This window comes from Ammospiza caudacuta, chromosome 3 (assembly GCF_027887145.1).
Source record: "Ammospiza caudacuta isolate bAmmCau1 chromosome 3, bAmmCau1.pri, whole genome shotgun sequence".
Lineage (NCBI taxonomy): Eukaryota > Metazoa > Chordata > Aves > Passeriformes > Passerellidae > Ammospiza > Ammospiza caudacuta.
The window spans coordinates 26,957,425-26,975,534 of record NC_080595.1 but is presented as its reverse complement, the minus strand read 5'-3'; the positions used below and the strand labels follow the sequence as shown (position 1 = coordinate 26,975,534).

General features: G+C 42.5%; 1 protein-coding gene across 7 annotated transcripts in view; it reads left to right on the top strand.

Annotated features, from left to right (window-relative positions):
- TRERF1 (transcriptional regulating factor 1) overlaps positions 1 to 18,110 on the top strand; it is a 97,864-nt gene that overhangs the window by 68,956 nt on the left and 10,798 nt on the right. For 3 of the 7 annotated variants that reach the window (XM_058801659.1, XM_058801660.1, XM_058801661.1), the window contains 7 exons: positions 8,335 to 9,972; positions 10,570 to 10,619; positions 11,363 to 11,513; positions 12,443 to 12,691; positions 16,118 to 16,484; positions 17,031 to 17,091; positions 17,838 to 17,977. In XM_058801659.1, the coding sequence (XP_058657642.1) occupies positions 8,605 to 9,972; positions 10,570 to 10,619; positions 11,363 to 11,513; positions 12,443 to 12,691; positions 16,118 to 16,484; positions 17,031 to 17,091; positions 17,838 to 17,977 (2,386 nt within the window). In that variant the 5' untranslated portion in view covers positions 8,335 to 8,604. The remainder of the gene's footprint in view (positions 1 to 8,334; positions 9,973 to 10,569; positions 10,620 to 11,362; positions 11,514 to 12,442; positions 12,692 to 16,117; positions 16,485 to 17,030; positions 17,092 to 17,837; positions 17,978 to 18,110) is intronic. The other 4 variants (XM_058801662.1, XM_058801664.1, XM_058801663.1 and 1 more) reach the window with 4 other exon arrangements.

The window sequence follows — 18,110 nt, the reverse complement described above, 5'->3', positions numbered from 1 at the left end:
GCAGTAAACTAAAATATGAACTCAAAGACAATTTTGATGATAGGATGTGTTTATTTTCCAGGAAGCATTTGAGATTATTGCCCTTGATGTAGGACTCGGCAGTAGGGATGAAAGTTGTCTCAGCTATAGCAGTCAGCAAATCCAGGTTGGCTGAAGAGATTTCAAATGAAGTTTCACTTGATCTAATATGCAGTAAGGTATTAGCAAATATTAAAAAAATGAAACTACTGTGTTTGTTACAGTAGCACCTGTAGTTAGTGCTGTCTTTGGTATGCTTTTAGTCGCTTAGTCATGGAATATACAATTCAAGTGCCTTCTGGCCTTAAGTCAAGGTTTGTATTTTGTTTTTATTTCTCATCAGTATTGTGAGGAAATCACATCATTTTATGTTTGCCATTTTTATGAAGTAATGTGATACCTGCTTTTGTTGCAGTTCTCCAAACCCTTCAGAGTACCTTGAAACAATTCACTGACAGCAAAGATAATCAGATTTGTTGAAGCAACCTTCTTTGTTTCTTTGGGACTCATGAAATTGTATCTTCCTTAAACAAAATTCAGTTTATGTCTTTATTTAGAAATCAGCCTTCTCTTTTTGAATAACCACAATGGTTCTGCTAGTTTGGGGGAAAAACATTTTCATTAAATTACTAGTGCCTTAGAATGCATTTTTACATAGATCAAAACAAGAGGAAGATGTTTCTGTTTGTCTTCCCCCTTTCTTCTCCTCCTTTTCTAGAGACTTTCCTGAGATGATCAACTGTTTTTCCTGTTGGGTTCGTTGGGTTTGGTGTTTGTTTTTTTGGGGTTTTTTTCTTGGTTTTTCTTTGCTGCCTTTTTTTAAACTTCATTGAAGTAGAAAAATTGCTCGGTTCTCTCCCAGTGCCATCGTTGTTCTCCCCTCCCCCAAGTCCAATGTGTTTTTTATTAAACTGAATTAGGACATTCTAGTCTCTCTTAAGAGTGGAAATGGGAACAGCTTAAATGAGCAGCCACATGAGACTCAGCAGCCTTTCCAACTGCACTGCAGAAGCTTAGCTGCAAAGAGAATGATAATTTTTGAAGGATTTGTGCAACTGTTGAAGAACTACCAGCATTAATATTAAAAAGCAGCTTATCCATTTTTCCTTTTCCATTTTAAGATATATAGCTTTCTTACTATGCTTGCTATAAAAATCAGTCTACTAAATATTTTGCTTCCTTTCAATCCTCTTCCCTTTTGCAATTCCTCTATTTGCATACTTTCTCATATACTGAAGTGGGTTCTTTGTTGTTGGTTTTGCCTAAGAACGTCAACCTCTGGGGTTGAATGCAGATACAGGCGTGGGTTTGAGATCTCTTCCATTCAAAACCAGCCAAAACTGAATTGCAGCAGAAACCACAGGAGCAATTGTATCCAGGATTGGGATGAGAAGGTTTTCATCCCTAAAAACATTTGTCCTTGAGGTAGAAAATTTTTGGTCCTTGAAATCCATATTGCTACTTCATTGTTTATTCTAACCAAAAGAGCTGTGAGCTTGATATCTACTGACCCTTATTTTCAGTCTCTGCCTCTCTTTATTGCTATATCAGATGTCTTCAGGATTTCTATAGATACTTAAAAAAACATGTAAAAGTAGGTCTTTGAGTTATCATCTAACCTTTCTTTCCCTTTTCCTCTCAGCTGGCTCACCCAACCACCTTGCCTGGCATTGGAAATTATTCATTATCTTTTGAGTACACTGCTGATTTTTTCACAGGCTTATATTCTTTCCCAAGGCAAAAAAAAAAAAGAGCAGGGGCATAAAAAGTTATGAGGGCAAACGTGGTATCTAAACAGGGCACAAGAGCACAGAGGTCTCTGAAATTTGCCACTTTTACTCTCCTAATTCTGTGCTTCTCAGCCTTCCAGCATTACTCTAGTCTGAAGACTTAGGGACAGTACCAGCTTCCCACCAAGAGCTGTGTGTGTCATTGCAGGTGGGTCTGTTCTTGGGCAGATCCCTTACTTTTCAAAGCTGCTCCTCTGGGTGGGGTCACAGGGGTGTAGTGGCCAGCTGAAAACTGTGCCTGTGTGTGCCCAGCTTCAGGGCTGGGCTATGGTCAGGCACTGCTGTGAGCAGAATGCAGGCTGTCAGGGAAGGAACTGCTGTTTATTCCTGTGTCTATCCTAAAGGAAATCAGAGAGCAAGATGATGTGAATGATGGCTGTCTTGGTTTAGGAATAGCTTGGCAGGAGATCTGACAGTTCTGAATAACAAAACAGGTCAATAAAAACTTTCCCATAAAAAAGGCTGAAAAATGAATAAGAGAAACACTGTTTTGTTTCTATGGAAGCTAAGTAGGGGAAAAATTTAAATGAAAGAGGGGAAAGGAGAACTTGATTTTGGCTTTCATGTTACCTGAAGTTAAGAATGAAGCTTATAGTGCAGTGGCAGAAAGGCAGTCACTCAAGAGAGCCCTGTCAGCCTGTGTGACTGAGGGGTGGTAATGCACCATTAAAACATGAGAACACACAGCAATGACACGTTTCTAAGCAGGCCTTAGGTGTTATAAAACACACTTTAGGCTGCTAGGGGTGGTGGTTAACTTTGCTTTAGCAGATGTTTTACCATCCCAGAGGGAGAGAGGGAGGGACACAAGGAGGGATGGTCCCCAGCAAGTGAGTATCTGCTGATGCTGTTGCTTGTGAGTAGCTACAGATGCAAAAGTTGGTTGAACATGGAGGAGTGTGGGCTTTTTTGCTATCTTATCCAGTCTTCTTTTTTTCAGGCTAGCTAGTAATTAATCTATAAAAGCATGTAGATTTTTAGCTTAAAGGGACAGCTGAAAAACTTGAAATAAGTTGGACAGACTGTAGAATCCAATTCCCTTTTGATACACAGCCATGCAGCCTACTGAGATGGGTTAGATTAGAGCTGTAATAACTTTACAGCCTTTTAGTGAGTCTGCTTCCTTCAGCATTTGCTCTCATACAGTCTTTTGTCATCCCTCTCCATTAACTCAGTTCTGAAACTGACTCTGGCTGACATTCAGCCCTGGTTTTTCACAGCACACACCCAGCCCAACTTTTATGCATCGACTTATTTGTAGTGGATGTCTTGTTCTGAAATTCATGTGAATTCAGGCAGTTCAATTGTGTGACTGTCATTTGATCTGTAATTTTACTTGAGTTGAAAAATTCTGCGGGTTTTGGCTTCTCTGGTGTGTGATGGAGCCAGAAGTGTTCATTTTATATAACTATCATCTTCTTAGTGTTTCACTGCCTGTTGTCTTCTCTAAATTTATAGAATGGCCTGGATTGGAAGGGATCTTAAAGGCCATCTAATTTCAGCCCCCCTGCTGTCAGCAGGGACACCTTCCATTAGACCAGGCTGCTCAGAATGCAGCCTCATCTTACACATTTCCAGGGATGAGACATCCACAACTTCTCTGGGCAATCTGTTCCAATGCCTCATCACCCTCACAGTAAAGCATTTCTTCCTAGTACATAATCTAAACCCACTCTCTTTCGGTTTGAAGCCATTCCTCCAAGTCCTGTCACTACATGCTCTCATAAAAAGTCCCTCTCCATTGTTCTCAGAGGCTCCCTTCAGGTACTGGAAGGCCACAATTAGATCACTGCAAGCTCTCCTCCAGGCTGAACAATCCCAGTGCTCTCAGCATTTCCTCATAGGAGAGGTGCTCCATCCCTGTAATCATCTTGGTTGCCTCCTCTGGATTCACTCCAACAGGTCCATGGCCTTCCTGTGCTGGGGACCCCAAAGCTGCTTCTGGCTCTACGGTGATAGAGTTTACAAAGGAGAAAAATTGGATCGCCTTTATTGAAGACTGGTATTTCCTTCCCATTTCAAGTTTACCAGAATTAAGTTATGGCATGCTTCCAGGAGAGCCTATTTGTATTGTCTTTCAGTTACTTGTGTTTGAAGAGGGAGACAGCTGGAGTGTGTAAAGGCTTTTCAGCCAGCTTGGTGGGCCCCTGGCTTTCAGTCTGGAGAATGGAGCTGTGCAAGTTGCAGGGGACCTTGTTGAAATGATGAGAAAAGAATTGGAGCAAACCCTTGTCTCTGTTGAAATCAATTGAACTACCATTAGCCTGACTCCAGATTTCATCCATAAACTTAAGTAGAGTATTTCTTTTTCTAGGCAGCCTACAGAAATGTTTCTGTCTGTTGGCATTTGTTTTCATGTTTCTTTGTAACGATTGCATAATTGGGATGTATCTGTAATGTCAGAAATGTAATAGGTTAAGTAGCATAAATGACTGTTAGGAAGAGAAGAAACACAGAACTGCAGAACCGTTGTTGCTTTCAACTCCTACCAGGTTAGTTGTTCAGTTTAACCATTTAGTAGTCAGAGCTGTTGTGGTAAATGGCAGTGATGGGTGTTTAGGCACCAGTGCTAAACACAAAGAAGAAAAAGCACCCTTTTCTTCCTTTCTCTTAAATGGAAATAATTCAGTATACTGCTAATGGTTTCTCAGTTGGCCAGAAACTAACTTTGCTGCCCCTGAGCCTTAATGATGTCATGATAGACTTTGGTTTAATCTGACAAGAAATGGATACTGTTAGGATTTTGTTAAAGCTGATAGCAAATGCTGTGTATACAGCATCAAGCCCTTGAGTTTAAGCCTTTAGTTTGAGTACTAAAAAACATTTGGTATCTAAGGGACTGGTTGATTACTGATTATGCTTTTATCAATGTGCATATCTGGGTTTTTTCTATTACCTGAAGGTAGAATAACAATGCTTTTTAAACATTTGCATTTTTTTCTCTCCAGATCAGTGATGCCTTTGAAAGGAATGTTTTCATCTTTCTTTTATTTTTATTTTGGGGGAGGGGAGATGGGTGTTTGAAAACAATGCAATTTTTTTCAAATGTGCTTCTCATAGTGACTAAACTTTCCAGTCTTTTTGTGACTTGATTGGTATTTTGATGTGATATCCCATTATATTTTTTAGAGCTTTTTACAAATGTTTCTCTATGACTCTGATGATAACTCTGTAATCTACCTGACAGCAGCATGTCCCACCTTTCAAACCAGGGCTGAGTTGAGGATGGTAGAGCTGCTGAAGAGAAAATGCTAATGTAATTTTTTAATTTATTTTTTTTTATTCTGAGAGAGAGGAAGAAAGGTGTCTGTGCTGATGCCACAGATTTGAAGCCTCTTGACTGCTTTCCAGTGTTCTGTAACCTGTGACAGGTAACCCCCAGGTGAAAGGGTGCAGTAAGTGGAACTTGGCACATGCCCAAGGGACATCGCTTTTTGTGGTGACTACAGCACTAGCTGTGGCTGCTGGTACAGTCCACAGCATCTGCCACTGTGGTGCTCCTGCCTGTGGGAAGAGAAGGGCTCAGGGGCCTGGTTGGCCCCTTGATACATTTTTGTAATGAAATCAGGTTGTTTGCTGCCTTAAGTCTCTTACTGTCCTTACTCCTGGAATTCTTGTGGTCCTTTAATTGTTTCCTGAGACATCTGTTCTCCCTCATTGGTTTGTATTGTTCTTGTCCTTTGACTAATATTTGTCACTTCAGACTTTAAAAGAAGGGCCAAATTCAGGGAACTTGGTATGAATTACAGCTCTGCTAATAGGTGAAATGGGACATAGCTCCTATACAAATGATGTGCCTATAGATCCAGTAGTACTGTTTTTATGGGAAGATGTGTTCTGAGCATCTTGACTGAGCTTCCTTAACTTGGCAGGCATAAAAGGAGATGCACGTTCCCTCTCTTCCTCTAAATGTTGATGGCCTTTCAGTGTGAAACACCATACAGTGTTTATTTTTATGCCCTTTTAATGTTTTGTGGAGGGTTTGTTTAGTTTCCCTTCATAATTTTTAATAGGAAGTCTTTGAAGTTGGGTTGTGGATGAAAAACCCTGTTGGCAGCCTGACTATTCATTGTTGACTCCTATCTTCTTTAATTGTTCATCTATAAAAATCTGGAAGGGAGTGTGTTCAGAGAAACTGTGAAGCAATGTATATTTCTGGAAAGGGGAAATAAACTTGCAATTATTCTCAGCTATTATTTGTCACGTGAAGATGTTCATACTAATGTCTGCAGATGGTTTACACAAAAACTATACACACTGCAAAGGCTCTTCATTGGGAGTATGGCTTTCTGTTATACATTATGCTAGAATGGAAAAGGTTTTTTTCTGCCTGCAGCTATGTATTGCCCTTATTTGCTGTTGCTAGCACAAACTCTCCTTAATATGCATCCACAATGGTTAAAATTTTCTCCATCGGTGACTTCACATTTATCCACATCAATGGAGGATTCTTCTCAGGTCAGAAAGGTAAAAACATCAGTGTGCAGGAGTCTTTGGTGGAGAGCAATGCATTTAGAAAAATCAGATGTGAAGGAAGCAGAGTTAAGGTTTTGGTTTAATATTTCTATGTTCTTGCTCAAGTTCAGGGTCTGCTTTTATTTTAAAATGTATTTATGAAATGCATAAGCATTTTGTACCTCTGTACATATGTGTGACTGTAGACACAGTGATTGCTTCATATTGTGGAGTAGTAAAACAATCCTATCATGTGCTTATGTATTTTTTTATTCTTCAGAAACAGTACAGACATCTGTAAAATGTTATTTGAGTTACAGTTTATGCACTAAAAATTATAAAAGGCTACATCCAATATAAATTTGTCTGTTAAAATCATGCAACACAAAGAAGGAGGAGTGAGAAGGTAGAACAGAAGTTGGAGTTCAGCATTCCTGATGTAAGGTGACTGGTCAGAAATTATTTCAATTGACTGGTTTGATCTTAGCAGACATACTCCAGGTCAGTCGGCCTCGCCTGCATCCCTGGAAAGGTGATGAAACAGCTCATCCTGGATGCCAGCTCTGAGGGTGTGAGGGAAAAGAAGGTTATCAGGAGTAGTAAACAGGGATCCACCAAGGAGAAGTAATATCTGATAGCCCTCTGTGATGGAATGTCTGGCTGTGTGGGGAGATGAGGGAAGAGCAGTGCCTACCTGACTCCAGCAAGGCTTTTGACACTGTCTCCCATAACATCCTCATAGGTAAACTCAGGAAGTGTGGGTTAGATTGGTGAGGTGGATTGAGAACTGCCTGAAGGGATGGTCCCAGAGTTGTGGACAGTGGTGCAGGATCTGATTGCAGGCCCATTGCTAGTGGTGTTCCCTAGGGGCCAATACCAGGTCCAGCCCTGTTCAACTTATTTCTCAGTGGTCTGGATGAAGGGACAGAATATACTCTCAGCAAGTTTGTTCCTGATGCAGAGCTGGGAGGAATGTCTGATTTGCCAGAAGCCTGGGTAGCTATTCAGCAAGAGCTGGGTGGAGAGATCTTAATGAAGTTCCATGAAGGCAGGTGCAGGGTGCAAGAGGGAAGAATAGCTCCTTAAACCAGCCCAGGGGGCCCAGCTGCTGGAAAGCAGCTCTATGGAGAAGGACCTGGGAGTCCTGATGGACAACAAGCTGTCCACGTCCAGCAGTGCCCTTAAGGTCCAAGAGGCCAAAGGTGCCCAGGGAAGCATGAGGAGGACCATTGCCAGCAGATCCAGAGAGGTGATCTTACCTCTATTTTGCCCTCCTGGGGCCTCATCTGAAGTGCTGTGTCCAATTCTGAGCTCTCTAGTTCAATAAAGGCAAGGAACTACTGGAAAGAGTTTAGTGGAGGGTTGTAGAGGTGATAAGGGGACTGGAGCATCTCTTATGAGGAGAGGCTGTTTAGCCTGGAGAAAACAAGATTTTATCAATGCATAGAAATACGTTAAGGGCAGGTGTCAAGGGGATGGAACCAGGCTCTTTTCATTGGTGCCCAGCAACAGAGCAAGGGGCAGTGGGCACAAACTGAAACACAGGAAGTTCCATCTAAATATGATCTATCCATCCTTACTTTGAGGGTGTCAGAGCACTGGAACAGGCACAGAGAGGTTGTGGAGTCTCCTCTGGAGATATGCACGGGTGAACCTGCTTTAGAAGGGGTTTGCAGAGATGATCTGCAGAGGTCCCTTCCAATCCCACCCATTCTGTAATTTTTTGAGTCTATGACTTGCCTTGATAGTCAACTGACTAAAACTAGTCATGAGAGCACAGTATATGGCTGACTAAAACTGTTTGAATGTTTATATTCTTTATGGGAAAAGACAGTTTTGAAGAATAAGCTTTTATTGGTTTGGCAGAATGATTTTATCGGAGCACTAGAGGAGAGGCAGGATAATAGGATGAGATGAAGAAATCTAACTGCTCTGAAATAGCCCAGCTGCTACAATTTTGCATCTGATTATGTATTTCAAACGAGAAGATTTTACAGTTTTCTTTGAGGCAATAACAATAACAGTTTATGGAAAGAGCCAGCACTTACCTTGTCTTTCTCTTACTCTGCAGGTGCTTGGCACGCTGAACTTAGTGATCTGAGTAGGATTTGTGCTGTGGTCCATTCATTGAAGATGTGAAACAACATCGAGTCTGAGATTGGAATTACTGACAGACTGGAGGAAATTTCAGTCCTTGTGATGCACATGATGGACATGCTGAATTATAAGTAATTCTAGCTTCTTCTCCCCTCCCCTCCCTTCCCCTCACTCAGCTATCTCAGGGTTCATAGAGATTTCAATGGTTTGTGTGCCTGTAAGTTTGGAACAGAAGTGACCAAAAATGGGGGACCAGCAATTGTATAAAACTAATCATACTGCCAACAACGAGAACTTGTACTACGAACAACACCAAATGAACTCCCTTCCATCTCTGAATCATAGCTATGGGACATCTGTTATGGATGCTCCCCAGGCGTCCCCCCTCTCCCCTCCATTTCCCCAAGATTCACGGGACAGTATAGCTTTGCCTGTAGGTTCAAAAAGTCTTGGGTCGATGGATACATCTAGACAAACCAGTTGGACACATTCTGGCTCAGGAAACCACATCCCAGCAAGGAACAGTTTGAATAATCAAAGCTCAATGTGGAGCCCCCTTGGGCAGGGTGAGTCCCATGATGGATACCAATATTCTTACCCGCAACCCAGCGAAAACCGGTCGCAAAAAATTACCAGTGGGGTCCTGCACAAATTGGACTCCTTTACACAAGTATTTGCTAACCAAAATCTGAGAATTCAAGTCAACAACATGGCTCAGGTTCTGCACACCGAGTCTTCGATGGTGGATAATTCCGGTGACAGCGCGCTCCGGCAGCTGCTGTCCCAGAAGCCGGCGGTTGAGCAACAGCCCATAGCTTCCACCGTACAAAGATACCAACCAGTGCCACAGCAAACGCACCAGAACTTTGCAAGCACACAGCAAAAGCAACAAATGCAAGTCATGCAGCACCAACAGCTGTACTACGACTACCAGCAGCACTTATCACAGATGCAGATGCATTCTGCGTTCCAGCAGGGACAGGCGCACGTTCCGCAGATGCAGTCCCAGCAGCTCCTGCCGCAGCAGATGCAGCACCTGCAGCAGCCTCAGTACTACGGGCAGCCCCAGCAGGGACACCAGCGGCTCTCGATCCAGGAGATGCAGCAGCAGCCCCCGGCTCGGCAGCAGCGGCAGTGTCCCGTGCAGATCGCGCAGTATTACCAAACACAGCCTGTCATGCAGCAGTTGCAGCAGCAGCAGCAGATGCAGTTGCCGCTTCCTTCGTATCACAGGGAGCCCGATCCAAAGACTATGCATGAGCCACACCAGTACTCTCAGGATCCCGGTCATCCTGTGCAGCTTATCCAGCTGGGAGCAGTGCCTCAGTATTGCTTCCAGGATCCCCACGAACAGTACAGGCACTTGTACCCGCAGAGTTTACTGCAGCAGCAGCAGCAAGAGCAGCAGAAGCAGTACCTGAGCGAGAGCAGAGTGCCATCCCTGAACTCCCACGTCGGCCTCACTCCACCCGAGAGCGCCGAGGATCCCGCACGGCAGGAGATGAATTCTGTAGGTAATGCTGTGCCTCATCGAACTCTTTTGCCTCCCCTGGGAGTTCATCTGAACAACAAAAGCTCTCAGCAAGACTCTCCCAGCACCACGTGGCCTCAGGTAGGTGGTGTTTTAGATCCATGCCCAGCCAAATTTGCTTGCAGAAGAGTAGCAAAGTGTGGAAACTAAGTGGTTTCAGCAGAGGCAGGAGGTTAGGATGTGAGATGTGGGCATCTCTGGGATGGGGAACTATTGGGAAACTTCATTACTACACTTCTGTGTGTAGCTCAGGGTTGGCTTTGGGCCAGGCTGGCAGCAGCACAGAACTGTTGCTGTGAGGCTGCTGCTTTCCTTGTGAGAGGCTTTGGGAAGTTCTGCCTCAGTTTCTGGGAAGGAGGGACCCAGTTACAACAAATCCTGCCTGCTCATTTTTCAGCACGGCAGGTTCAGGAGCAGTTAGTCAACTCTGTTTCCAAAAGCAGTGCTTCTGGGTCAAAGCAAAGGCTTCAAACAGCAGGTGAGTGAAGAAAACTTGAACTAGCAGTGCTCACAGGGGCAGATTTGATGTGTGGCTCTCAACTCAGAGGCTTTTTAATAGTAGTGAAACAGTATGTAAAATGCAGACTTAATGCTGTGAGTACCTTCATTTACACAATATTTCCTGAAAAATTATTTTCTCAACTTTTTCCTCTCTTTTCCGTTGTCCTGTTTTGGAAGCAGGTGCAACTTTCAGATGGCAGACTGCAGCCACTGTCCCCAGAACAAAGGTATTTTTAAAAGATTCTGTCTTTCTAATAAAATATGAAAAATGCAAAGGAGATCTGTATTTAGAGAGAAAAGCATACAGTCTGGGTGTGTAATAATTATTGCTCTTCTAGAAGCACCTTTAGTTTTGTGCTTTCTGATTCTTAAGTTTGCATGATTTTCAGCATCCCACCCATAGCAATAGACTCAAATAAATACTTCTTTATATTAATTAAAAAAAAAAAAAGGAAGGAAACCAAAGAAAAAAGAGAAGCAGAGAGCTCCAGTGCTCCAGTGTTGCATTTATAAGAAAAGGGATGCTGTCTGGTCTGGATTTGTATCTTTGGCAGCAGAGATCTTCTGTTTGTTTCTTAAGGTCACACCTCTGAAAGGCCAAGGTGTCCATCAGAGTGGTTGCCTACCATAAATTAGAGGCAGTGTGCCCAAGTACTTGGTGTTAATTGCTGTCACAAGTGGGGAAATGCAGGTGTCTCATGGTAGACCTCATGGGTCTCAGATTTTCTATATTGATGAGCATGTCCTGTTCAAAACCTCCCTTTTCCCCATCTTGCGAGCAGCTGATCTAGGTTATTGGCCACATATTCCACAGCAGTCACCACATACTTACTTGTGACTTCATTACCATCTAACTGTAAAATTTTATAAACTTCCTTGATTAAAAAAGCTCCCTCTGCAACAAAGGGAACATGCCAAACTAATATTTTTTCTTCTGTTCCATGCTTTCAAAAAATGAAAATAAAAATAGTGGCCAGAACAGAGAAACACTTCCTGAGAGAGCTGATGTGAAGAACAAGCTAATGTGTTCAATATGCTTGAAGGAATTTAAGAGTTTGCCTGCTCTGAATGGTCACATGAGGTCACATGGAGGAGTAAGAGCATCTCCTAACTTCAAACAGGTAGCAGTCCATTTGACTTCAGTGTTTGGCACAGTCCTTTTGTGTTGATGTTTGCTTGCTTTGCCATGCTTTGCTTTGCTGTCAAAACTTGTTCTTCTCAGCACTGTTTTGTTATGTCATACCCCATGGAAGTAGAAATGCACATAATTCTGTTAGTTTGTAGGCCAGAAGTCTTGTTTTGAGGACAGAGGCAGTGGTGGAGGACAGATCAGTGTTTGTCCTTCTCTGTTTCTCTGCACGTTACAGAACATCCTACCAAGTCATGTCAGGAATGTCTAATTTTTTTCCTCCTCATGTTTGTTTATTATATTAGAAATACCAGGAACATCAAGTCTTCCTTATTTTCATTTTAACTACTAGGATGACTAAGGAATATTTATTGGAAGCCTTCCCAGGCTTTAACTGGAAGAGCAGAATTGTTGAATCTTTGACAGCTTTCTTCCAAAGTGTTTTAGTTGTAATAGGTATCAACAAATACCAAACCAAAAATGTGTTTGAGTTGTTCTGCATAAAAATAACTTGCCCTGTCAGTCAGTCTTTATTCTGATATTTTAGAAATTCTGTCCTAACAGGGAAAACCGTAGGAGGGTGAAAAGCTACCAGAGTTCCAGAGTTCATGCTTTTGTTTTTAGTTGGGTGATGGAGAATTCTGTGTTTTTAGCGATAAAAAGAGACATGGTTGTCTCCTGTCCTGCAAGTTACCTCGCAAAGATGCTGCAGGTGATTATATCACCAGGACTGAATCCTGTGTAGGAGTCACAAGTGACCTGCTGACTTCATTTGAGGCAAAGCAGAAGTCCCAGGAAGGAACACTGTTGTGTGTTTGTAACCCTGGCCACTTCTTTTCAGCCACGGTGCACACCTTGCGTGGTGCATCGATCAGAGCAGCGCTCCCTCACTGGGCTGAAAGCCTTTAATTGTCTGTGCAGGATGAAGGAGAGAAACCACCCCAGCAGCCGCTGTCTAAAGAGGTGGATGGCCTCGCGCCCATCGTCATGCCAGTGTCTGTCCCTGTAAAGCTTCTGTCACCTGAGCCCAGCACACAGCCCTCTGCCAGCAGTGCCACAGTCACAGACAAGCCTGCCAACTCTGTGTCAGATGACGAGATGCCCGTTCTCGTGAAGATGACTTACTCTCCACCGTGCAGTCCAAAAGTGGCCAACCCCTGCTCATCCTCTGTGAGTGCTGTGTTTCTTGCCACTAACTGTCCTGTGCTTGTTAAATCCCTTTGCTTTCAGTGCTGCTACTTTCTAAAACGTCTGTATTTTAGAATATTGTCTGGAATCTTTATGATTCCTAATAAATAAAAAAAAGTCCTTAGCATCAGAGCATTTCTTCTTCAATCATCTAAAAATATTAATTTTCCCTTGCTGAGGAATCAAGGCCTCAGTTGAAACAAATAATTTGAAATTGGAATGTGATATTCTTTCATCCCACTAGAACAAAGGGATTTACTATCTTTTTACTGTTTTTTTTTTTTTTCCTTTTCAGGCTGCTTCATTGTTACGTTATTGCTTAAAACCAGCAGTTTTATTTCTTCCTGTTTTCTGAAGTCAGATATATGTGCTTCTCATTTCAGCCAAAGAGAGTACAGTGCTTAGAGTGTGTGCTCTAAGCTATATGAAACTCGGAGTTCCGCAGTGAAGTAATTTTTCCCTTTCTCCCTGCATGCATCAGCTCTAAGGGTTAATCACTGGGATTTCTGATACAGGAAAAAGAGCTCTGCTTAGTGTTTACATTTCGCTTATAAAACTGAAATGGTCAGGCAGCACGAGGAATTGATGAGTGCTTGAATGAGATGTGAGAATGCTCATTATTATTTTCCTGAAGAAGTCCTGGAGCAAGCAATATTTATTTCGTGTTCCGATGTAGAAATGGATTCTGTTCATTCCTTCAAATCCATTTTGGCAGACTATGCCATGATAAGGGATTACTGGGGAGTATAAGTACTGTATGGTATTATCTGTACAATGCAGAGAAATATCCTTGTGATATTTTTGATTTTCCTTCTCCGTGTGAGGCTGATGGACAAATGAGGAATCAGCATTATACCAGCATGGGTGACTCCTTACAATATTCACTCCTGACTCTTCATTCAGACATATCCACTAATTTTAAATATATATAATATATACATGTATTTATAAAATCTTTCCTCTCTTCCTTTAAGACAGAGGTTTTACATATAAACTTCCACTTCACTGTGAAAGCTGTCATTTCGCAATATTTAGTAACTCAGCGGTAGAATTCTTCATTTCTATTTCTAGTTCCTCTAAAGAATAGGGACAGTCTTTTTTGAATCCTCAAGTTCTGAGTGGGAGATCTTCTCTAGAGACACCAGAGTAGGTGGCTTGGACTTGTGTATTTCTGCAACATATATAAAGTGACTGTGATTAAATCTGCCAGTGTTTGGCAAAATGCACATTCATTCCTTCAAAATTATGTTTGTGGTCTTTGTTATTGCCCAAGCAAACCAAACTCACACAGTTCCCTCTCTGGACCCTATCTTTTATATAAGCAGCAGCATTGGAAACATTAAAAGATCAAAAGACCCACAGTTTCCTCCTCTTCTGTAAAGAGATTGTGCCATTGGAGAGGGATTTTTTTTAATACCAAAGAACTGAAGCTGTGTTGCATTTTTTGATACTGTGCTTTGAGCTGTCCAGAAAAGCTCCCACAAAACTCGAGGAATCAGTAAAATGAAACAGTGAAAAGGAACTAAACATTCAGCAAGGCTACAGGATGGTGAGCTGAGGCTAGCAGTCAAGTGACATCCATCAGGATCTGTCCAGAGTGGATCTATCAAGGTGCAGCAGCGGGGCCCAAAAGTATGCATTAGGTCTTGGATAATGGGAATCAGTTCCTAGAACTTGAGAAAAGTAGGATGGTTCTTTAGGGGTGCTAGTGCACTAAGAGCCCATGGGCATCACCATCTCCTTTACTGCTCAGTGTGGCCTTTTCTGAAAGCAGTGTTGGCATGGGTATGCTCTAGGTGAAGCAGTGTAGCAGATGGAGGTGCTTAAGATTTCTAAGATGTTGCGCTGGTTTGCTTTACAGTTGTGAGAAAGGAGTACCAGCTCTTTCACACTTGGAGAGCAGAACAGAGCCCTTAATCAAAGACATGGCCTGCTGGGTCTCTTTTTTAGGTTTTGTGTTGTTTGGATTTTTTCCCTTGAGTTTAGGGTTTTTCCCCCTTCCTCCTGGATGAACACTAAATGTTCACCATCTTGATGGACTTTATCTGTCATTACGGGTAGCTTTCACTGTTCTGAATGTCCATTATCAAAAAAAAAATCCTCTGCAAAGCTGCATTTTCTTCCCTGCAGAAGCAAAACCCTTCCAAAACTAAATTTTTTTTACAGGGAAAAAATGTCAACAGCTGTTGGAGAGGATGCAGCCATGATCTAACAAAGAGGACAGGACCTCTGTAATCAAAAACATTTCCTCAAGCTGGAACTTATTATCATAAGGGATAAAGGGTGACAGTGCTAATGCTTGTTTAACATGATTTTTATTGGGTGAATGTGATTCTCAAGAACCACCCATGGTATAAAGATGTATGTTGTCTAAACATACATTGTAGTAATTTGCTTTATGTAGTATTATAACGTACGAGATGATGCAGACATTCTGGAGTAACCCTGTCAGAATTTTCTTCTGCTTCCCAAATTTATTCCAAAGATGGCCTACAGCCTAAGTACCGAAAAGCAGTACATTTAATAATACTGTGTTCATCTACCAACTTCTGTGTGTTCTTAAAGCACAACCTGAGGACCTTTTTCTTCCTACCTTATTCCCACCCCCCCAGAAATCCAGATTCCAGGTTTGCATAAATTCTGTGCCTTCTGCTTCTGTATACTCTAGAGATTTGTTATTAAATTATTTTTAACATTCAAATTCTAAAAGTCTGGGCATGTTAACAGTGTGTGAAATTCCCAATGGTCATCTACTACCCTTTTTTCTCCAAGGAAGGAGGAGAGAGTTAAGTTCAAGATTTGTTGCAGCTGGACTGTAATCAAGCTGATGGGAATGTAGTGATAAGAGGCAAAGAATTTGAATTTATTACATTTTTCTTCCTTTCCTGCTGCTGAGTACTGCAGTAATTTCACTGAGCTCATGTGTCCTTTCTGGTCTCACTAATAAATGCATTAGAAAACCTCTCATATAAAGTTTCTAGTAAACTGTGCCTGGGTAATGAAGTATCTCCCAGCAGCCTGTGTGCGTGTTCAGTGCAAATAGAAGTGCCCAGAGTGTCTGGGTAGCAAGGAAGAAGGGTGTGGGAGACTTGTTGTCTGGGAGAGAAGTTCTCTGCATTTTCATAAGTTGACAGCAGCCTCTCCATGTCTGCCTCTGTGGCTCAGCCCTACCTTGACCCAGAGGGCTTGCTGATGGAGGCGAAGGGTAATTTGTCCTGGTTTTTCTCACTTTCTTGAGGTTTCTCTGTAGTGCCGGGTACTGTACTGCCTGGGGTTATTATAATGGTACCCAAAAAACTGCCTGGTGGTGACAGTTTTTCTGTGGCCATTGCCCAGAGCTGTAGAGGATTGTGTGCAAACCACACTGAAGCATGCCTGAATGATAAGATTCTCTGTGCTTTCATTTAGGAAACTAGCAAAAAACCTCATCCGTGTGCTGTAAAATCGGAAGAAAACTTCAAACCGTTGCAGGACAAGAAGAAGTATCGGCACAGACCCGAACCTCTCTTCATACCTCCTCCTTCCTTCAACCTCAGCATGTCCCACTCGGGTGCCACTCTGTACCAGAGCCAGCTGCGCTCTCCGCGTGTCCTGGGGGATCACCTGCTGGACCGCACGCACGAGCTGCCCCCCTACACTCCGCCGCCGATGCTCAGCCCCGTCCGGCAAGGCTCCGGCCTCTTCAGCAGTGTTCTCACTTCCCACAGCACGTCCCACGCTCAGCTGCCCCTTACTCCACTGACACCCACTCCTCGGGTGCTCCTGTGCCGGTCTAGTAAGTATTGCATTGAGGGACCACTGTCCTCTCTGCTCCTGTCACCACTGATGGGTTTGTGTGTGCTCACAGGCATGACCAGTTCTGCTACTTCACAGGAAAAGTACCTTTTAGTGGCAGTTTTGCCTTGCATTTTGCAAAGTTAAGGCATAAAGGGAATAGAGGAGCCTAATCTGCCAGTGAGGCTGTGATCATTCCATGTGGTCTGCCTCAAGAAAGGATCACCTTGATTCTCTGGGCCTTACACTTGGGCCTTCTGAAGTGGAAGAAAAAGACCTAGTTTGAGACATGGGGTTCATGTTAAGTATCTGTTGTTCAATACTTCGCAAGAAAAGGTGTGTAATCACTCAGAATCGGGCAGTAGGAACCTCTGCAAGGTCAGACATTTCTATTACCTATAATAATTTAGGCTGTTTCTAAGTATCAATAAAGGGCCATTTTTGGATCATAGACTGGAGTAATGTTGGTGTTAGGGAGGTGGCAGTGCAGCCTGGGAGGGTCACCAGCAGCAAAACAGCAATACTCAAATTCCAATCTCTGTTTCAGATAGTATTGATGGAAGTGTCATTCCAGTGACGCCTGGGCCTGGAGAACAGACTGTTGAACCGTAAGAAAAACAATATTTTTTGTCGTCGCTTTTATAGATTAGCTCCAACCTAGAGCCTGTGGCCTGAACTGTTTTGAACCAGGCAGGAAGTATTCAACTGCCTGAAATCATGTTGGGCTGGATGCATTTAATGTTTCTGTGGATGGTGGCTAAGGAAATTTGGAGCAAAGTGGCTGTGGAAAATTTAGGTGTCATGGCTGAAAGTAAGTGATGGCTGGGAAGAGTATTGTGGGGAAAATGTGCCAATCCAGCACTCTTGCTTTTGTAGATATATATACATATATATATATATATATATATAAAGAGTGGAGCTTTGGTGTGGTGGTGTTACCTGGTAGGTTCCCCATGGCAAAGTACAAACAGGATTGTCCCTCAGCAATAATGGCTCTTTTTGCTCTCTGCTGAAGAGCACCATTCTCTGTGGAACAGAAATTTGCTGTTTCTGATGTCTAGCCTCTTTGCTAGCCATGGATATAAATTAGCTTGGGTTGTCCCTAAGGTATGATGTCTCAGTATGGCTCAAATTGCATATTGAAATTTTTGTTTTTCCCCAAGAGATCAGTTCTCTCTAGTATTCAAAATACTTATCCCACTGGGATAAAGCATTGCATAAAGCAATCTGACACCATTTCCTGCCACTTCAGTGCAATAAAAATTTTGTTGGAAATAAAGTGAACGCTAATCTGACTTTTGTATTTTCTACACATTGTGTAGTTGAATACTTATTTATTTATTCTTCTTTATAGGCGAATCAATATTGGGTCCAGGTTCCAGGCTGACATTCCTGAACTGCAGGACAGATTGCTAATGGAGAAGGATGTGCACAAGGCTACTTTGGTTTGGAAACCATGGCCAGAACTGGAGAACAAAGTCTTCCAACAAAGAGGTATAATGACTTGCCATTTTGGAAGTTCCTATGTCAGCCTGTGCTTGTTGAAGAAATACACATTGATTTCTTGTGTCTGTATTGAACAAAATGTTCACGAGACTATTAATTGCTGAGAGTGCAGAGCAAGAGA